This window comes from Mesoplodon densirostris, chromosome 17 (assembly GCF_025265405.1).
Source record: "Mesoplodon densirostris isolate mMesDen1 chromosome 17, mMesDen1 primary haplotype, whole genome shotgun sequence".
Classification (NCBI taxonomy): domain Eukaryota; kingdom Metazoa; phylum Chordata; class Mammalia; order Artiodactyla; family Ziphiidae; genus Mesoplodon; species Mesoplodon densirostris.
Genome location: NC_082677.1, coordinates 77035847 through 77057779, shown reverse-complemented (window position 1 = coordinate 77057779; position 21933 = coordinate 77035847). Strand labels below are relative to the sequence as shown.

The 21933-nt window shown below is 52.1% G+C and overlaps 1 protein-coding gene across 3 annotated transcripts in view; it reads right to left on the bottom strand.

The window, feature by feature from the left end:
* The window catches only part of ATP11A (ATPase phospholipid transporting 11A), a 121194-nt gene that overhangs the window by 21170 nt on the left and 78091 nt on the right, over window positions 1–21933 (bottom strand). For all 3 annotated transcript variants that reach the window (XR_009530315.1, XM_060080270.1, XM_060080271.1), the window contains exons 9-20: window positions 20173–20237; window positions 19426–19507; window positions 18053–18203; window positions 16796–16993; window positions 15396–15569; window positions 14287–14450; window positions 12518–12589; window positions 11385–11458; window positions 7441–7544; window positions 4707–4888; window positions 2734–2985; window positions 1429–1603 (exon numbers count right to left, since the gene is read on the bottom strand). Coding sequence is in view for 2 of the 3 variants with exons in the window: in XM_060080270.1 (XP_059936253.1) it covers window positions 1429–1603; window positions 2734–2985; window positions 4707–4888; window positions 7441–7544; window positions 11385–11458; window positions 12518–12589; window positions 14287–14450; window positions 15396–15569; window positions 16796–16993; window positions 18053–18203; window positions 19426–19507; window positions 20173–20237 (1693 nt within the window). In the remaining variant the exon portion in view is untranslated. The remainder of the gene's footprint in view (window positions 1–1428; window positions 1604–2733; window positions 2986–4706; window positions 4889–7440; window positions 7545–11384; window positions 11459–12517; window positions 12590–14286; window positions 14451–15395; window positions 15570–16795; window positions 16994–18052; window positions 18204–19425; window positions 19508–20172; window positions 20238–21933) is intronic.

Sequence of the window (21933 nt, the reverse complement as noted above, 5' to 3'; positions counted from 1 at the left end):
TAAGAGGGACAGTCAGGAATAAAACCATTTGTATCCCACACAGAATGTACATGAATTCTTGAGTCTGCTTCTCTTCACTGAGAATCACCCCAGGGCGATGCTGGTGTTTTATGCTTAGTGACACTGTCACGTGGCAGATCAGTGTAGGACGCATGCAAGGACGCTAAAAATGACCCCTTTGCATGTGGTGTTCAGTATTTTACCTTAAGCACTAGGTCAGTCTGAGAAGCTGACAGTTCCCTTCATGAGCAACTCAAGAGAAAATGATCTCCCTTATCTAAAATGTGGTTTACAGAACTGGGACCGTTTTAGGTTTACCAACACCAGAAAGGCACACATGCTCACGTTCGTATCCCATATGCTTTAAAAAAATATTTAAAAACACACAACAGGGGGCTTCCCTGGTGGCACAGTGGTTAAGAATCCGCCTGCCAACGCAGGGGACAGGGGTTCGAGCCCTGGTCCAGGAAGATCCCACGCGCCCCGGAGCAACTAAGCCCGTGCGCCACAACTACTGAGCCTGCGCTCTAGAGCCCACGATCCACAACTACTGAGCCTGCGCTCTAGAGCCCACGATCCACAACTACTGAGCCTGCGCTCTAGAGCCCTCGAGCCACAACTACTGAGCCTGCGCTCTAGAGCCCACGATCCACAACTACTGAGCCTGCGCTCTAGAGCCCACGATCCACAACTACTGAGCCTGCGCTCTAGAGCCCTCGAGCCACAACTACTGAAGCCCGTGCGCCTAGAGCCCGTGCTCCGCAACGAGAAGCCACCGCAATGAGAAGCCTGCGCACTGCAACGAAGACCCAACGCAGCCCCCCCACGAAAAAAAATTAAGAAAAAAACACACGTCAGGGGCTGTTTCCACAAGAGTGTGGTGCAATGGGCGGAACGTGAGTTCGGAGTCCGACAGAGTGGAAGCCGTTCGGACGGCCACTTTCCCAATCATCCCTCCAGGCAGGTTCGCCCGATTTCCTGTGTCTTAGGTACTTCATTCCTAAACTCAGCACAGCCTCCCTCGCCTCCGGGGTTACCGTGAGGGTTGGTGGGTTCGCACCTGCCTCAGCCATCGGCACCCAGTAGGCGCTCGGCAGCAGCTGCCTCCCTCCCGGCTTCCGTACAGACTCTGACAGACGCCTCTACCTCCTTGATACAGTTCTGTTTACGTGAGAGGTGGGACGAACATCTCCCTCGGTCCCTGTACCCGGAAGGGCCATCCATTGGATTCCATCAACGCTTACTAATCACAGCGAGCAAAGTAAGTCTCACGTTTCACTTTCTATCATTTTTGTTTCCATTTTTAAAAGGAGGTGCTTTGCTAGATTTTTTTTAAAAACCCAGCGGCTGTAAGGGCTCATGAATGGCTCTCACTACGTAACCCCCTTCCCCCCGGGATCCCCAGCTGGTTCCTGGCGGGCGGCGGACCTGGGCCTTCTGCAGGGGCGCCATCCGGCAGCAGAGCACGGCGCTGCAGTTCCGGCAGATGTCCAGGAAGAGCTCTCGGTAGTGGCTGGAGCTCCCGTCCTCACGTGGCTTCATGATCAAGGACAGCGCGGCGCCATCAATAATTAAACCGTAGTCCTGCATGTCGGTTGAGAGTCTGTTAGGTCACAGAAACCAGAGAAATTACTCAGTAACTGAATCCAGAGGTTTGAGAAGACCATGTGCTTTTCTGGGATGTCTACAGATGCTGCACGTTCAGGATCAACGACTAAGAACCTGGTTTTCCTTGTTTTGTCAATAATAACACAGTGTCTAGATCAGTGGCTGTAAGGCCTTTGATTACATTTTAAAATTGTGTGTGAATTAAACGTTCTCATTTCACTGAGGCAAAGCAAACAATGGTCGCAACTGTGGACTCCTGGGCGCGTTCCGGTGCTTCTTGACAACAGAAGGAGGGCATTTATCCCGCTATCGAAGAGATCGGCCTTCACTCCCGAACTGCCTGGCCACCTCAGCCGACCACAGTCTTTACTGTTACAACTAATACCTCCGTGCTCCTCTGCCCGGGTGACCTGACTTGGAAAGAACATGGTCGTAATATTTCTCTTTGCTGGGTTTCAAAATGACAAGGACTATCTCTAATCCCCAAAAGGAATTCTGCAGATAGGGCAAAGGGAAATATCGTTGTACTATTTATAAATGAATAATTTTAAATTCACATATGATTAGAGAGCTGCCTTTGCTTTACCTAAGTTAATGAAAATTTGAAATGATTCAAATGAAATCTAATCTTAGATCATGCATCTAATACCAGCAAGGACAGCACTGATAAAATGTGAATAAACTGGTGAACATTCTTGGAAAAAACAACTGTGGGGCATACACTGTTTTGTCCTAATCGACAAACGACCATGCATGATTCATGTCTCCCTCCTGCTCTGGCAGATGCCCAGAGGAATCCACGATGCAGCCCCCAAGTGTCGTAGAAGCAGATGGGAATCAACCCATGCACGATGTTTTGTAAATCCATGAATCAAGTCTCTTTGCATCCTCAGCCAGCAGTCTGCAAGTGAGCACACACACACACACACACACACACACACACACACACCCCGCTCTGGTACAAAAAGGCACATCACAGTTGCTAAAGAGAAATAGCTCTGGTCATGGTCCCGACCACGGGATGCTGTTAGAGGCCAGAGGACAGGACCACGTCCGCACAAGGGAGCTGAGGCCACGGCCCTGCCCACGGAGCTTGCCCAGTCCCTCTGCAGATGCCCCGCCTACCCTGAGATGTTGTCCCGGGTCAGGCTGGCGCTGCAGCGCAGGACGGTCTTGCTCAGCTCGCAGAGCACGTCGTGCAGACTGTGCTCCTCCAGCCTCTTGGTGGTGACCTCGAGCAGCTGCGTGGTCCCGCGGAAGAGCTTGCAGGCATAGCAGGCGGCGGCCGCTGTCTCCATCTTGTCACCCGTGAGCACCCACACCTTGATGCCCGCCTTCTGCAGGGCCTCGATGGTGTCGGCCGCCTTCTCCTGCAGCCTGGGGGGCGGGGGCAACACACACACGTCAGCGTGGACACAGCAAACCAAAGTGGTGAATTCCAAGAACTTGTGATCTACTAAGCTGTTGCAGTTTTTTTGCCGCCAAATTAAAAAGCACCGCAGGGCTGGCTCGTGATTTACTGTAAAGGACCTGAAGCTGGTTACAGCTGTGTATTAACTTTTGCCAACAAAACACTTCCTAATACCAGAAAATCCACAGGGATAAAATATTAAGAAACAAACGGCATCTTGTACAAGTAACAGTTGCCGAGCACACAGTTTTCTGCCTGGTGGGACTTGCTACTTAGAGAGGATTTTACGCTATTATAAGAAGGCCCGTCATACCACCAACCAAAAAAGTCTTAACCAGGGAAAAAAGGGGCCTGGAAAAGAGGTGACACTCACCACCTTTTCTCTGGGCATAAACTGTTCTCATTTTGCCACGTATCAAATTGGAGCCCAGGTTCCCCTAAAGAACGTGAAATGCCCGTCGTGGCTCTGGGACTGGCTGATGGGCATCACAGGCTCGCCCCGCACCAGATGCTGCGGGAAGCACTTGCCTGCGACATTTTGTCTTTGCCAAAACCTTACAGGATGAGTGAGGACTGTGTTAGGGTCCTGGTCTACGTGTAGAAAACCCAAAGCCTGCAGAGCTCACAAAACACGTCTGAGGACAGACGGCCCTCTTGACCTCGGTCAGGCTGTCTTGCCATCCGTGCAAGTCTGGCATCAAAACCATGTCTACCTCATTTGGGGGCCTGCTGTGTTTTCTAGATTCCAGAGTCTTAGTTTTCGATAGATGTGTGTCAGTGATGTATTTCTGTCCAGTGCTGAGTGAAAGGTGAGGAAAGGATCTGGATTCTGACTGGAACCATCTGGTTAGATTCTGGGATAAACTTCCTATGTCAGGTCTGGAGATGATGTCATCGTACTATTCTAGAGACAGAAAAACCATCTCTCATTTCATCCTTTTTTGCAAAAAGGAAACCGAGGCCCAGAGTGGTCTGTAAAGATGTTGGCTAGAGATTTCAAAGAAATAATGTGTCATCAAATATCATCACTTCAACCCCTCCCCTCCCCCCCATCCCCAGGGATCTACTCTCAATGTCCTGAGGTGCCAGCTCCTCCCGGGTGCATCAGCTCCCAGGACGCTTGTGAGGGTCCTCAGCTCTGCAGGCAAGGATCCCTCTGCCCTTAAGAGCCTTCCCTTCTCCCCAGTTCCTCCAAGGACCCAGGAATTTTACCAGCTATTATTGTCAGTCTTTGCAATATTCTACTTCATTATTTTCAATTCCTTCAATGAGTGATGACAAAAACACTGAGAGTGTTAAGATCTAAAATGTTTACACTTGTATTTGGAAAGAACGAGTGACAAATTTAGGAACAGATTAGTTACTGATTCCATTCTAAGGAATAATTGAACAACATAGCCTTGTAGCTTGACTATTCATAATATGGTGTGAAAATGCTGACCATTTCTGGTTTCTTCTGGGGAAGGGTGACTTTCAGGCCTTTTATCCGTGGAAAGTCAAACATCACAACAGCACAGGCTGACCCCCCCGTGCTATTACCCTGGGCAACCAAGCGGCCTGCCCAGCCCTGGCGCGTTCACCGGTGCGGCTGACACCGGCTGTAGGGCTCCTCCCGAAGCGCCCCTGTAGCACCTGCAGCCCCACTGCAACAGTATTATTTCTGAAGACAAGCACAGCGAGCCTTTACCGATCCTCCACGGCCGTCGCACCGAGCAGGATAAGGTCTTTCTCTATTTGCTCATAGGCTTCTGCTAATTTCCTTTCCCGATCTTGAAGCGCCACTCTGGCAGCATGCAGCAGCTTATAGATGCCTTCATATTCTTCTTGGATGAGCCTTTTGTAGGCAACGCACAAGGTCCGAAGCCCCTCCTGCAGGACACAAAGCAGCACTTAACGTGAACTCGAGGGTCATTTTGCTGAATATCACTTCCCAAAGCTTTCCTGACACCCCTCCTTCTCCAGCTAGAGTGACTAACCAGAGAACGAGAAACCAACCCACCCTCAAAGGGCTGGTCATTTGCAACTGAAGCATATCCACCTTAAAACTGAATCTAACAGTATGTCTGAAGGATTATATACAGGACCAAGAGGGATTTATCCTGGCGATGATGCAAGGGTGATTCAACATATGAAAACCAATCAATGTAATATATGACATAAATAGAACAAAGGAGAAAAACTCACATGATCATCTCAACAGATGCAAAAAAGCATCTGACAAAACCCGACACCTTTTCATGATAAAACCACTCAGTAAACTAGGATAGAAGGGAACTTCCTCAACCTGATAAAAGCCATGTATGAAAACTCATAGCTAGCATCATACTCAACGGGGAAAGATTGAAAACTTTCTCCCTAAGATCAGGAAGAAGACAAGGATGGCTGCCTTTGCCACTTCTATTCAACATGGTACCAGAAATCTTAACCAGAGCAATCAGGCAAGAAAGAAAAAGGTATCAAGTTGGAAAGGAAGAAATAAAGTTATTTCTGTTCTTAGATGATAGGATCTTATATGTAGAAAACTCTAAGGATTCCACCACCGAAAAAAAAAATTGTTGGAACTAAAAGACAAATTCAGTAAAGGTGCAGAATACAAAGTCAACACACAAAGAGCAGTTGCATTTCTATACACTAACTATGAACAATCCAAAAAGGAAATTAAGAAAACAATACCACTTGCAATAGCATCAAAAAGAATAACTACCCAAGAATGAGTTAAACCATGGAGGTGAAAGATTCACAGACTAAAAACTACAATATGTTGCAGAAAGAAATCATAGAAGATCTAAGTAAATGGACAGGCATCCTGTGTCCATAGATTGTAAGACTTAGTATCCCACGATGACAACACCACCCAAAGTGACCTACAGGTTCAGAACAACCCCGTCAAAACTCCAACCGCATTCTTGTGGGAATGGGAAAGCCCACCCTAAAATTCAGGTGGAATCTCAAGCGACGCAGAGTAGACCACAATCTGGAGGACGGACTCACGTTTCCTGGTTTCAAAACTCACCGGAAAGGGACAAGTAACCAAAACGGTGTGGTCCCAGCGTAAAGACAGACATAGACCAATGGAACAGAACTGAGAGCTCAAAAATGAACAGTTGCACATGTGGCCCAGTGATTTTTGACCAGGATGCCAAGACCATCCAACAGGGAAAGAACAGTCTTGTTCGACCAATGGTCCTGACACAAGCAGCCATCCATATGAGAAAGGGTGAAGCCGGACCCTTACCTGTCCCCCCCACACACACAATTAACTCTAACGGGATCAAAGACCTGGATATAAGTGCTACATTATAAAACTCTCAGAAAAAAGAAAAAAAACATAGGGACAAATTATGATCTTGGATTTGACAACAGTTTCTTAAATATGACACTAAAAGCACAGGCCACAACAAAAAAATAAATCGGACTTGATTAAACTTAAAAACTTTTGTGCATCCAAGGATACTATCAAGAGAGTGATAGACAACCTACAGACTGGGAGAAAATATCTGCAGTTCATACATCTGATAAGGTGTTAGTATTCTGAATATATAAAGAACTCCTACAATTCAACAAGAAAAAAAACCTGATTAAAAAATGGGCAAAAAACCTGAATAAGCATTTCTGCAAAGAAGATATACAAATGGTCAATAAGCACATAAAAAGGTGGTCAACATCTTCAGTCATTAGGGAAATGCAAATAAAAACCATAATGAGTTACCACTTCATACCTAACCAGGGTGGCTATAGTTAACAAAAATGGAAAATAACAAGTGTTGGCGAGGAGGTGGAGGAACTGAAACCCTCGCGCACTGCTGGTGGGGATGCAAAACGGTGCAGCCTCTGGGGAACGGTCTGGCATTTCCTTAAAAAGTGAAACATATTGGAATTACCAGGTGACCCAGCCATCTCACTCCTAGGTATATAATCAAAGGAACTCAGACAGATACAAGCGCACCCATGTTCACAGCAGCATTGTTCCCAGTGGCCAAAAGGTGGAAACAACCCAAGTGCCCACCAACAGATGACGGATAAACACAGTGTGGCACATAGAGAGCATCCACACGATGGAATATTTTTCAGCCACAAAATGGAACGAAGCTCTGATGATGTAAAACCTCGGATGAGCCTAGAACAGACTGAGCACTCACTTCAGAACAAAATGTGAGAAGAAAACCAAACAGGTCACAGGGGAAAGCATTAAGTGCCAATCACTGGAAGTCCTCAGGATAAAGATCTATTTTCTTCAAGACCATCACAATGTGCTTGTCATTCTGGACGCCCTCACCCCCAAACACCAGCGGAGGGCTGCGGAGGGTGGTGCCCGCCCAAGGGCACGTGGCCAGGCTTCCCGCGGCGCGCGCACGGGGCACCCAGCAGGAACGTGCCCCCCACGAGGGAGAAGAGGCGTGAGGCCGCCACCCGCATCTCACCACTGCGTTGCGCTCCACTCGGGATCGGATCTGGTCCACCTTGCCCTCTATCACTCGGGGAAATATTGAGGAATCTGCTCCTTTGCAAAACAGATAAATTTCTCCTAGAAAACAAGAAAAGATTTTCATTTAATCACTCTATGGGGTAGACTAAATTATTTTTCAAATGACGCTTTTATTAAAAACAAAACCAGGGGTACCAGCGCTGAGACTGTCGTGGAGACGTCGACTGACCAGTTAACCTGTAAGATCAGGAAAACGTCAAAGCTACAGATCGCCTCACAAAGCCTCGTTTTATTCCAACAAGCCCAGAATCTCAGGAAAGTCAGGGACCAGGAACGAAACTGGCTCCTGGGCGGCCGTCCTTCGTCCTGTCACTTCCGCCTGCTCCCTGGCAAGGATGTGAGTGAGGGACGAATGCCCTCGGGACCAGGGAGGAGTACGGACGCAGAGGGCGTGGCCGGCCCCAAACTGGGTAACAAGATGCTGGGACACCGGGCGTGACCAAGAGTGACGAGAAGCATCTCTCGAACGGTTCTCCCCACACCTACTGCCCTGGTCACTTCACACACCTCAGTGCTGGGGGTGCACGTTCCTCCCCGCTCGAGGTGAAAGGTTTTCCCTTCCAGACGGGTCGGGAAGCTCTCGCCTCGGACAAAACTGCGGGCGCGCGCGCTGACCCACAGGCTGCTGGCATCGGGGCTCCTCTTTCTCGAGGACTCTTCTGGCCTGCAAACCACGTGGCTCTCTGCTGCGGAAGCACCGAGGGGCTTGTCACAACAGCTGCAGGGCTGGAGAGGGGGCACTGCCGCTGGGACCGGGTTCTGTTCAGCACTTGTCATCAGACAGAAATCACGAACACCGAGCCCTGGCCTGGGGTGGCTCCCTGGAAACCCAAGACGCTGACGGCCCGCGGGAAGGAAACCTGGGAGCCAAACCCAGGGCACCAGGAGGCGCCGAGAGGAGGGGGCCCAGTGCTGGGGTGGGGGCTGGGGCGCCCAGAACCAGTGGTCCACACGGGGATCCGGACAAGGGCCCGTGAACTCAGGGGCAGCATCGGAGCCCACCGTGGGTGGCTCTGTCCTTGGTCCCAGAAAGAACTATCTTCTGCAAAATACAGAGCGAAACACTTAAAACACGGCCCGGTTCACGCTCACAGAAGTCCTGGAACTAAACCCAGGGCAACGTCAACCTACGGCCAGGAAGGATGGCGTCTGCAGTGTGTGTCGCAGGCATGCGGAGGCGACACGTGGGGCTGAGCTGGGAAAGAAGCGGTAGCACGGCCGCTGCCCCCAGTGGGAATCTGAGCAGTGAGTCCAATCCCCAGGAGAAGCCTGCCCACCCTCAGGCCGTGACCCGAGAGTCCTGGTCACGTGCCCGCCAGCCTGACGGCAGAATCCGTGCCCGGCACCAGCCATGACTTCTAGGCAATGCTTGTACGTACGGCATCAGATATAGGATAAAACAAGTTTTGTGGTCCAGACAATTCTGAGTGGTGATACCTTCTTGAACAGTAATTCTTTTTCTGGAAAAATCACAGATGACTCCACGTAATGGCCTGTGAGGGACTTAAATTGTCTACTGTCTCCATCTGTCATCCCTCTGTACCTGCCGTAGACGTGGGACGTGTTCAGCCTAAAGACTTGGTCAAGCAGAGCCTCTGACGTGAAAACATCTGGAGTGGACGGCAACATTTAACTTGCAAAGGACACGAGCAGAGAGTATTGGGCCCCAGCTGTACACCTGCTTTTCCAGTTTGTAAACGAATAAGAAGTTAGAACTCCAGAGCAGTGCAAACACACAGGTGAGGTGACTGTGGCCCACGCCAAGCGCCGTGGGACCTGGGTGGCTCCACGGCTGCAGTGGCTTCTCGGGGAGAATCCTCAGAAGCTCAAGGCTGCAGGGGCTCTGGTCTCCGTCCCGTCCACAAGGCTGTAAATCAGTGCCTTCAGGGTCATCTCCGGGGAGGTATTACTACTTAGAGAACAACTTGTTTAGTTAAATATTCAACGTCTCTGAGAACTCACTGCTGCCTTGCGGGGTTCTGATGGCCCGGCCTCCCCCTCCAGGAAGGGGTTTCTAGCGGCACGAGCGCCGAGGATGTAAGTCCTTCGCGTGACCCAGCGGCTGCTCCAGGCCGAGCCACGCTCCTTCTGACGGGAAGTGTCGCTGTTCGTGAAGATTCCACGGTCCAAGCCTCGGTTCCTGCGCTGTGCGGGGCGGGTCAGGAGAACGTGCAAAGGGGGAGAAGATGGTCTATGACCAGCTGACGCATTGCTTCCCGAGGCTGTGGCCACGACTGCTGGCTCACGGACTGTCTCAAGCATGATGCACGTTTGCATCGGGGAAAGTCACAAGAGAGAAAGACTGATGGTGGGACCTTGCGTGGCTGAATGCCTTCATCCTGGATGGACCCCAGCGCTGGCCGGCGCGCAGCAGAGGGGGCACCCGCCCCGGGGACTCATCTCCAAACGTGACGGGCCGTGTGCTTCCCGTGTCCTGCTGCGCCTGTGGCCACGTGTTCGGGGCAGCATTTACATAAAGACTTGATGTCCACGGCGCTCACTGGTGCAAGGCTCGTTGGTGGAGCCGCCACAGCCTGCTTCGGAGGCGAGGGAGCCACGCGGATCCGAGCGCCAGCTCCGAGACGCCCAAGTGCTCCAGCTTGCGGAGCGCAGTTCACAGGGCCTGGCTGAAGGATGGGCCTTCAGCAACCCCGCGATGTCCTCAACCGGCTTGGGAGACAAAATAAGGCATTTCCGGTCCCATCGAAGGAGGCTCAAGCAGCCCCGTTAAGGGAACTCACTTTGTGGAAATGAAATCCGCTCGACCTGAGTGTTAGGACACTGCCGACCTAGAGCTCTCCAGGTCATACTTTAGGCTGAGGCTGTTTAGGTTCAGGGCAGCAGCTTTGTTTGGTTGCTCTCCAGGCAAGCTTCCAAAGAGAAAAACATAGCCTAGTGCGGTCTAGTTTTAAGAAACGAAAAAGAGTAAGACGCCACATCTCTTGGTAAGATGCCAGGTGACAACACGTTAGTAAACTGAACCCAGCAGCGCTCACCGAACACTCAGCAGTGCTGTGCTGGGCACACTGTCGAGAAAGTGTGGTTCTGCATTCAGGACATCTGCAGCCCCGCAAGGGCAGAAGGAAACCAGGAAGGCTTCCTACAGGTGGCTGTGGAGGTGTCCTGGGAGAGCTGCACGTGAGCAAGAGGGCCTCCAGGTGGAAAAGCCCTGCCAGCCGGAGGGCCTCCAGGTGGAAAAGCCCTGCCAGGCGGAGGGCCTCCAGGTGGAAAAGCCCTGCCAGGCGGAGGGCCTCCAGGTGGAAAAGCCCTGCCAGGCGGAGGGCCTCCAGGTGGAAAAGTCCAGACCAGGTTGAGGGCCTCCAGGTGGAAAAGTCCAGACCAGGTAGAGGGCCTCCAGGTGGAAAAGCCCTGCCAGGTAGAGGGCCTCCAGGTGGAAAAGCCCAGGTGGTGTACCCTGGGGGGTGGCCTGGGAAGGAAAGCTGAGAGGCAGCTCAGGGCCTCCATGAGAAGAGCTGGAGGGGCGGCTGCCTGTTTCCATCAAGGACACGAGCCCAGGAGGCCCGGCAGGGACTGCGAGTACACGAGGGCTCCAGAAGGACGTGGTCACAGACACCTGGGCGGGGCCTGCAGGTGGGGACCCAGGAGACAGGCTGTGGCGTGCGTCAACTGAGGGGAGTTCAGAGCCCCGGGGATGAGTCACAGGACTTTCCCTCGGGGGGAAAAACCAAAGGTGACTAAACCTCAGCCTAAGATGCTTGGGGACAAACGGGGCCTGAGGTTGAGGGGTTAGTGGTGGTTTATCCATGCTTTAAAAAAAGAGAACAGTTAAATCCTTAAAGCTCCTATAGAATTTAGGCATCAGAGTAAAACACAGACACACTGTATCATTTAAGAAACCAAAGGGAAAGAAATTTCTACCTGTAGCAGATTTGACAATTACACTCATTCTCCTTCTTACTGAGTCAAAGCTCAAAATTTCCAGCAATTCGAACCTGAAAAAGAGATTGAAATATTGCTTTTACTATCATCCGGCGGCTCCACGTCTCATTACATCGGGGTGGCTACCGACCCTTCCCTGCGTGCTTCTCAGTCCCTAAAAGAGGAAGGGGGCTGTCAGCCTCGGTGGCCGTGAGGCTGTGAGCCACAAGCTGGCTCCTGGGGGTCCTGGAGCACCGGCGGCGGTTATGGCCTCAGGGGCGCGCTCACTCGCCTTTCCGGGTGGAAACCAGCAGCCGGACAGCAATGCCTCTGCCCTCCCAGGGGTGACCCCATGGCGCCCAGAGGCCCCGAGTGCTTGCAGGAGGAGCCCCAGATGACCTGGCGGGCCTGGGGCCCAGCAGCCGTTCTGGAGTCGAGGGGCGCACCACCTCCGCAGCCTGGGAGTTTATTTTTCTTAAGAGCAAAAATGTACAATCCAGCTCTTCTGAGACCATCGCCACCCAATCTTACATTCTTCGCCACGTGTACCATATCCGTAACTGCCCACTGATGTTTACTTAGCAAGGAGACATGGATGACCCCATCCTCTGAGTCAAAATCAAAACATGCCATTTGTCTCTGGGAGCAGCAGTTTTAGACTCGATGGTCCCTAAGAGTCGATATGGAAAGTGAAACATCCCCCGTCCATCTAGTCCCTCCAAGGCTACGGCTCAGTGTTTCTGTAGGACCCCGTGCTCCACGGACTGGGAACCTGCTCTGAGAACACAGAATTCCAGGGCCATTCCCGGGGGAAGGGCTTACATTGGCCCTCTCGTGGGGAGTCAGAGCTCGGCCTTGGGGGTGTCAGAACGTACTAGCAGCTTTGGCAACTCCTGCAGTAAAACTGACAATGTGTGGCTTAACCCCAGCCTGTCTGAAGGCACACCGCCACCCAACTTCTCCTCTAACCGTCCGACTCAACTTCTCCAGGCGTTTTGGTGACATTCTTGGGGTGGTTACGGGGAAGAGGGAAAATCAGTGATGGACGGAGTGCAGAGAACTTGGTCTTTTCTCCAGGAAAGAGCTCTGTAAAGACAGCCCTGTGCTACCATCCCGACCATGCAGGTTCTCACCTCTCAATGTCATTGTCCCTGTTTTGCAGCTCCATGTAATTGTCCTTCAGCCTCAGGTACGTGAAGCCCAATCTGCAGAGGAGAAGACATACCTGGGAGTTAATGTGGACCCTGATGGTCCTCCTTCATAGCATGTTTCCATTTTACACTTTGGGAAAGCTCTCCTTTTGAAAAAGAAATGCTTCCAGAAAAAGAGGCTGTAAACTGCATTGTCAAGTCGGGAAATTATAGCACTGTCTCAGAACATGCTCCAAGAGCCCAGGGAATGTCGACTCACCCAACCGTTTGGCGCACCACATGCCAATTAGCTGCCTTCTTACTGGCGGGTATGGACGGCAGCAGGTCTTGAGGATTGGTCCCTGTCTCTACTGATCAGTGGGGCTGCTTAGAGGTTGGTTACCACGTCAGAATTGGAAGGACTCTGGGAGCCCGTCAATCTCCAGGCAGACACTCCATTTTACTGATGAGGAAACTATAGCCCTGTTCAACCAACGGGCCACGGGGCACTTCATCTGTAACACCCCCTCCTGCACCAGCACGTGTGAGGGCTCCGCCCACGCGGGCCCAGGCTGGGATGGGAAAGAGCCACCGGGCCTGGCTTCTAGACTCAAGGAGCTTCCGGGACGTGGAGGTGGAGACATACGCTAACATGGCAACAGCCCTAATCATATTAGGAAGACACTATGGGACCATGGGGACAGGGTCCCGCTGACCTGGCAGGAGCTGGCAGGCTGAAGGAGAGGCTGCTTGGAGGGTGATCTCTATGACTGAATGTGCCTTGATTCCTGAGCACTCGTTTTCCAAGGAGAGAGAAATCTCGAATCAAGAACTCTCACCTACGTATGTGTGAATTTGTACATCGAATAAAGGTCTGTGGTGACACAATGTACATACCCGATGTCACTTTCACATTGCATGGGAAAAACACATAGTTTAGCCAACAACAAAAACATGGCTCCAAGTAGAGGAGAGGTGCCTGGCGCCCACTCACTACGGCAGCAAAAGGGGAAGGTGAGCCTGGCCTTTAGCACTTTTTAAATTGAAAGATAGTTGATTCACAATATTGTTGTAGTTTCAGTTGTACAGCACTGTGATTCAGTTCTTTTTGCAGATTATATTCCATTACAAGTTACTATAAAATATTGGGTTAGTTCCCCGTGCTGTACAGTATAAAGCCTGCACCTTCAGTATTAAGTCAGGGTCGTAAGCTGTGAGAATGGAAAAACATTTCCCTGACGAAAATTATGCCATGTGTCTGGAAAAAAGTATTTTTCTAAGTGTTTGCTTACAACCCCATGTCACGAGGCAGCAAAAACTCCCAATAACAAGATCTCGAAGGAGGTGGGGTTACCACAAGAGGACACATGGGAAGTAGGCAGTGAGAGAACCCCAGCACCCAGTATCACCCTTTCCATGCTGTGTGACTTTGGGGAAGTTGCTTGATATCTCTCTGGGCATCAATTCTCTAGGATGGATGAGGAAGACCTGTCATAAAGGGATTCCAAGACTGTTGGCATCTCTAAAAGCCTGTGACGATTTGGAATGTCCTCTAAGTAAGTTACTGCAGAAGTTAGGAGGAAAAACCACCCATCTGAGATAGCAGGAGGGACCCGCGTGCACCACTGTGGGAATCAGGGGGAAGCCCTGAGCACAGAGGCAGTGACCGCCCTCTCAGCAGAACACTCCAAACACAGGGTGCTTCCAGGACGAGCCTGTGGCCGGGGTGGAGAGGTCCCGCACCCGCCTCGCATCCGGGACCAGAGACGCACCTCTGGATGCCTTCGACCAGAGCCACCTCGTCAGGCGAGGACGAGATGTACGCGCAGCGCTTCCCTGAGTCCGGCGACTTCCTGGGCCCGTCCACCTCGTCGTCGTCCTTCACCTGGATGGTGTGGCACAGACAGACGGCCCGGAAAAACAGCTCTTCCCTCTCCTACAAATGCAGCACAAACCCACAACTCTATGGCACACCCGCTCAAAACAAGGAGACCAAACAGAAGACGGTAAATAACAATGCCGGGCCTGCAGCCCTGGGGGTCAGGGAGTCTTAGTTCCACCTCTGGCGGTGGCAGCGGAATCCGGCTGCCTTTCCCCCGCTCTTGCGGTCCAGACGAAGACGGACACGGACCTCAGGGAGGCAGCGGGTTCAAGGCCACAAGAAGAGACGGGCCTGCGATCCCCGGGTTCCCGGAAGCCGTCCCGCGCCCTGGGGTGTGACCGAGACTGAGGGGGTCAAGAAGGGCTGGGCTGGCCTCGCGCAGGCTAGGTGGGCAGCTGAGGCAGGTGGGACGCCCCGCAAGGCCACAGACCACCTGACCCTCCCCCGAGGCTCGGGAGTGAAGAGGCCGTTTCTGCACCACCAGAGGCACACGCACACCGGCTCTCAAAAGGCCGCTGAAGCAGAGGTGACTCGGGCCACCTCAGTCCCCTGGGGCTCCATGCAGGCTCTGCAGCCACAAAAGCTTCTGGAACGGTCTCCTGGGCGACCGCCGCTGAGGGTCACGGCCCTCCTGGGGAGGGTGAGACCTGGAGCCACAGAACCAGTGTGTGTGTGTGTGTGTGTGTGTGTGGAGTGTATGTGAGCAAGTGTGTGTCTGTGTGTCCGTGTGTGAGCACTCAGGGTCTGCAGGGCCCTCTACTCTCAGCCCACGGTTTCCCCACCTGGCCACGTGGTGATAGCTGCCCCAGCCCTGATGTGACGGCCAGATGCACCTGCGGACACCTGTGCAGACGGGGACACTCACAGCTCTTCTCCCCCGAGTCGCCAGAGGGCAGCATCTGTCCTGGACCCCAGGACAGGAGGCGCCCCTGGCCCCTCGCATGACCCGCCCGTGGACAGGTAGCAGCGGCATGCACGGCCAGGAGCGCGGCCACCTACCCGCCCGCCGGCGCCCGGGGAGGCGTCGATCATGTCGATGGCGGCGGCGGCGGGGAGCACCTGTCCGTTGCAGATGGCGTGCGGCACGTACACGTGGCCCTCCACGCAGCACTCCTTGAACTCCATGTTGTTCTCGGTGAGGGTGCCCGTCTTGTCCGTGAACACGTACTCCACCTGCGGACATGGCTCGGCTGGGAGCTGCGGTCCCTCGAGGGCCCTCGGACCCCCCAAGGCAGCCTCGTCCGAACGAAGCGATTTCCGAGGCCTTCACCCAACCGTGCTGCCTCCCCGGCTGGACAGTGAGCACGCTGGCCGCCCACGTCCGAAGCTCCGTGCACGCGAGCGTCCGGACACAGCCTGGCTCCGGGGGCCGAGGGGGGACTTTCTACACTTTTCTCCTTCCGTCTCATGGAAAGACAGAGACGCGGTAGGGGTTGGGGGCTTGGTCCTGGATCCGATCTGACCAAAAAATCAAGGGTACGGGTGGGATGAGCTTATCCCATAAGGCCCGGGAGGTCCAAGCCTGCAGCATCGTTTAAGGGTTGGGAGATGACAGAATTCAAACAAGTCAAGGGACAAGAATCTCGGATAGAAAACTGTGGCAAGTGTGAAAACTACACGGGGTTTAAACCCTGGATCTCGACGAACTGAAGGCAGGTGGGGATCCCGGACCCTGTGGGCACCTCGAGAGCTGCGGGGAACACGGGTCCCCCCCGAGCCCCCGCCGCCGGCTATCAGAGACCCGCGGGCCCGGGAGGGGCGGAGGGTCCCGGTGAGTCCACGCTCTCCCCATCCTGCTGGGCTCCCACCCGCACGTTCCGTCCACGGGACACGCTGCAGGGCGGGTACCTGTTATGATGCCCACTTTACAGGTCAAGAGCTGCCAATGCAGAGCCCAGGCCGCGAGCCGTCAGCCTGGAGCAGGGCTTCAGGGAGGGGTTCTGAACTCTTTACCCCGCGAGACTGAGACTCAGGTCTCACTCTGACCACCCTGACAATGAGGACCGGGGCCGTGAGGGCCGAGGAGGTGGGCCGGGAGCGCTGAGGGCAGCCCCTGTGAGCAGGCTCACCGCTAACTCTCCCTTGAAACCCAGAATCAGCACCACTTAGAAGGGCCACGGATGAGCTTACGGCAGTGAGTTACTGTGATGAATCTGCATAACTTGTAAACCCCAAAGCGCCCCGCACTGTCACATTAAGTTAAAAAGCCACTTTGCCGCCGTCTTTCACTAGGTATAGGTTGTATCTCGATGCATGAGCTGAAATGGAAACGTTCCCATCTGACCCTCCTGATGGTCTGCCTGCGTGACAAGACTCACGTAGCTTCTAGAAACCTGGGGACATAAAAGCGAGGGGCTCAATGGCCGGCCAGGGAGAGAAGACAACGCAGGAGACCTGACCTGTCCTAGCTCTTCGTTTAAGTCCGAGGTGTTGACCAGAGGCCCTTCCCCCGTTTCCTCGTCAAACATTTCTTCGTCCCAGGTGATGAAGTAGGAGCCGAGGAACTTCTGCATCTCCACGGTGACGTACATGGACACGGGGATGATGTAGTTGAAGAGAACCATGAAGGCCAGGAAGTCCGTGAAGGCTCTGAGAAACTGAGAGAAGGCAGTGTGATCCCCACACCGCCCGCCAGCGTCACGACAGCTCCAATCTTAGGGTCAGTCAGGCACAGCTTAACAAGTGCGGTTTTTAAACCAAGTGCTTCAAACCCAAAGGTAAAGACCACTGGGGCAGCGGGGGCCGTCGGCTTTGTGTCCTGCACCCGACTTGAGCGCCGTGGCAGGCCCGGGACAGGAGCTGCCGACATCTGTGCTGCTGGTTGTGGGGGGCGCATGGGGGGGGATTACGTCACTTGTGAGTCACACTCAGGGATGGCAGGGAGCGGGGGTGGGTCTCCAGCTGACAGCCCGCAGGACGCTGTATACTGTGAGTATTCCAAGTTTCCATCAAGAGTCTGATAAACGACCGAATTTAGGGGTCTGTACAAATGGTGTTTCTGTATAGTTTTATCCTTATTTCTGAGCCATTTGTCTCACGGGAGGCCAGACTGAACACAGGAAGGAAGTGGGGGCCAGGTTGGGATCTGCACACGGCCCTGCACTGAGCTGAGTGGATCCAGGTCTGGATTTGCACACCGCTCAGGTGGACGCAGTAGGCCCAGCCAGAAGACTGTACTGCCGTAAGTAGAGGACATTTCATCAAATTAACACACTGGTTTGGGGGAAAACATTTTTGATGAATATGAACAAAGGAGCCGAAATCCCCCTACGTAAATAGGAAACCAATTCTTATTGTAATTTCCCATCATCGAGATGCTCCTTTCATTCATCTATTACCTAATTAGGGGCCGTGTATCTCACTAATAAGCAGCTACTCAGCCCCCCTTATAGTACAGGTCACCGCGCTGAGTTTTAGGTGTTTAAGGTGTGTCCTTATGAATCTAGGATGGAAGACGATACCTTTTCAGACTTCACTATTCAAATACCCAAAGAAGGAGGCTCAACCAGTGTCTACAGCTGCGGGGCCGGGGGCGGGGCAGGCAGCGGACGCCTTCACTACCGATGAGCGCGTCTACTACAAAGATTTCATCGACCTAGACCCCATCGGCCTCCCCCCGTTTCCATAGCGACAGCCCGTGGAGCCGCTCTCCATACCGGGTTCCTCTGTCTTTCCGCCTCCGTCTTCTGGTTGTACCACGGCTCATCTCGGAACGGCTCGCTCTGCCACACGTACTTCAGGACGGTATTAATCAGCGCTTTGCTGATTAGGATGCAGAGGTACACGATGAGGAATACATTCATTGATCTGAAACACAAGACAGCGGCGGTGACTTAGTTCCCGTTCCCCGAGGAATCCTGAGCTGTGCGTCGCCTTCCTCACAAACGTCAGCACGAACATGTTGTGAACAGACAGGGACAGCACAACAGGTTTTAAAGGACTCCCCCGACGACCTGTCACGGTAAAAGTGAAAATGCAAGCTCGTCTACGTCTGAGTACGCTCCGTGGGCACTGGCGTGTGTTCTGGGGCCACCAGGGAAAGTGCTGAGGGCAGGGAACTGCGACAGACAGGAGGGCACAGCCTTGCTCACAGGGCTTCTGCGTGGTCTAGGACTCTTAATTCAAAGAACACCCAGAAATCAATTTCTTCTACCATGGAGCATCAGCCAGTGAGCTCCAAACTTGGAGATTATCACCACGAAGGAAGCGGGGAGGGAGGGAGGAAGCGAATGCCCTCCACATAGGAAAAGTGCTGAATCCTTAGCGGGTATCTTAGGAGCTTATGAAGAAGGTTTGATTTTCCAATATCTATTTCTGAAACCAACTTGTCAATGCAGACATCTGGAAACTAAGCATTCTTCTTTAATAAGAAGCAACTGTCCAAGTTCACATCTGATGCAGCCACAGATGGACAGAGACCCAGGACCACATTTCAAGGTCGACTTGCCAGGAGCAGACAGACGATGCCCCAACAGTCTCCCCACAAATCACCCAGGAGCCCAGAGCTCTTTATTACACAACACGTGGACACTCAGTTGTCACTTCAAGTCAAGGACACACTTTCGCGAGAGGCAAAGAAGACATCATTCTGGGCCATGTTTTCTTACAAATTCAACTGTGTCCTTGACTTATTATCAGGATTTTACCATTTAATGAAAAGAAGACTGTTCCCTCTGCTAATGCCTTCCTCACTGAACCCGTATCAGAAAAGTGACTGAACTTTCACTTTTTCATGAAATGGTGGGAGGAGATGCTGGGCACCCACAACTGACCTTGACCCAGAACTCCCGGTGTCCACGCGCGGGCGGGAGCCTGCAGACGTGGCTGAGGGTGCGTGGCCATTTATGACCCCACAAAGTAAGACTGTCAATCTAAGGTCTAAATAACCCGCTTGACTGTCCATCAGATCCCATGAAGGAGTTGCTAGTAAGACTAAGAGGAAAATGGTTCCCCATCTGTGGGGGTTTGTGACAGCGGGAAGCCACGGATGGGTTTTTACATGTTTCGAACCACGAGGCACTAAACTTACTTTTCGACAGCAGATCGCTTCTGGGATTTTGCCTGATAATTCAGCGCCATCTTGGTTTCCATGCCCGTGTAAATAGCAACACCTATAAAGTACAGAGAAGATGTTAGAACAACACCACAACTGTGTCTTGCTCTACATCATAAAGTATGCGCAGCCACGATAAAAATGAAATTTTGGACAAAACGGATCATATTTTAAATTTTTCTAGGCAAGCTAGCTGTTCATCAAAAGTCACACAGGATTCTTTAGACCAAAGGAATGCTTTTCTTTTTCTGCATAAAGAGCAATCCGCACTTTCTTTTTAAGTTCAGATTTTAATGTATTGAGTTTTCCAACAACGGGACACATTTGTATATTTATAAGTTGTTTCAGTTAAAACATAAAAAGTAACCCACCAGACGTGGGAAATACTAGCAAAGAAATACTGCCATTAAAGGAAATTTCTTGCAGAACTACACTCTGTGAATCCTTTCATAGATATAAGTTTACGTTTGAGTCAAAAACTACAGGCACTTAATTTGCAAGCAACACTCTCTGGTGTCACGGCTCTGTGGATTGCGGTTATACACGGCAAATGGTTTTCTTAGTGAGGAAAATTACCGTGGCCATAAATCCACAGCCCCTCAAAGCACAAAGAGATGCTTTCATGGTACACTTTCATCCGTAGTTAAATCTACGGATTTTAACTGCTTAATGGGTCCTTGGTTTAGAAGCTATTATGAATAATTCACTAATTAAAACATTTACCGAAGATTTTCTCAGTGTTCTTTAGCGTGGCTCCTCTAAGAAGCAAGTTTTCCGATCCTAATGGCCTGCAAAGATAAGGACGACCAGAAACAGGGCAATGGAGAAAGCAGGTCGGCACGACAAGATGGAGAAGTAGCTCACTGGCTCCACACACTTTGTTCTAAGAGGAGATCGTCTCAGTGTAGATCTGCTTGTGCTTGGACTAGGAAAGCTAGCCGGGCCCATGTAAAAGCACGTGCTGTTTCCCTGGGGGGCGGGAAGAACCTGTCTGCTGGGAGATCCCAGGAGAGTCAGCTCCTCCAGGGCCCCGGCCCTGCCCCAGCCCCACTGGGCCGCACCCCAAGGCTTTAAACACGCTCCACTGGCGACAGCGAGGGTGCTGGGGCCCCCATGGGTGCCATGAGCAGCCCCTGGGCACTCGTCAGAAAGGCCACTCGAGGGACCAACCCGGAAACCCGCTCCTAACAGGCTTCACGTCTGAGGCCTGAGGCACCAGGGACCCCACGTGGAGCCTGCACCTCACTCAGCTGTTTCTACCGCCCCCTCGGGGGTTCCACGTACACAACACAGTTGTGCTTTCAGGGAAGGGGGCTATGAGGCCCTGCGTGGCATCTACAAGCACTGCAGCCAAGCCCCAAAGGCCCCTGAATGCTGGTGGCCTGGAAGTCTGGGGCGAGCCAGGGACTGCTGCTCCAGGGGCCAACGCAGCGACCGGGGAATTTAGAAACCATTCGTGTAAAAACAAGCACTCTGGACCCAACAGTGAGCAGCAGACAGATGCTCTGCCTGCAGGGGCTCGTGGTCCAGCTGTCCCCTTTGTTGACAGAGTAATAATTTCTTCTCATTTCCCAAGAGAAGAAGGGAAATCAGCAGAATTCAGATTCACTAATTTTGCCATTTACAATATTCTCCTGATTTTCTTCGGAGGGTAAAGGGAAAGATTTGCTAAAGCTTGCTTTTCACTTTGTCGGCATTTAATTTCCCTTTACCATGGAAGGCTGAGAATCCACTGAACGTGCTAAGCTTAAATGCGTTCAGTATACTTAGCTGAACCAGCTCAGGGCCACATCAGGCTGAAGGTGAGAAAGGGGGGCTGCCCAGCGGGGTGCACTGGCAGGCCCCCCCACCCCGACCTGACGGGCCTACCCAGCGCTGTCCCATGGCCTCAGGGTGTGTCCCCCAGCCTCACAGCCACGCGGGACAGGTGCCCGGCTGCACACGCGCTGTCTGCTTGTGTTACAAGTACCATCAGCCTCTGTTAGCAAACACTTATGACAGCTCCTGTCCAAGGTGTTTATGGAAATAAATGGCCCTTTTATACAGTGTCTCTGGGGCGTCTAAAAATAATTTACTTCAAAAACTACTTCACTTCTAGTTTGGACAGGAGGATGAGGAAATATCACTCCCAAAAGACCGAGAGCTTAGATATATAACCCATAACTGTCCACACCACGAGTTTATAAACATCTCTAAATACCCAAACAGTACAAGTCTGCTGAATCATATAGACACTTAAAAAGCTAAATTAGAACTAGTATCAAAATACAAAATATATTGGTAATTATCTTCCCAAAGGGCTCAGCCTTCAACTTTGTCCAAATATCAAACAAGGAAAGCCTGCAGTGCTCACTTTTCTAGCCTCACTAGCTGGCAATATGGATCCGTCTAAATATATTCACTCTTGTCTAAATATATTCACTCTTGTTTAAACTCAAATTAATCCTCGCAAGACACAGAAATCCACATTACTTCTCCAAAGTA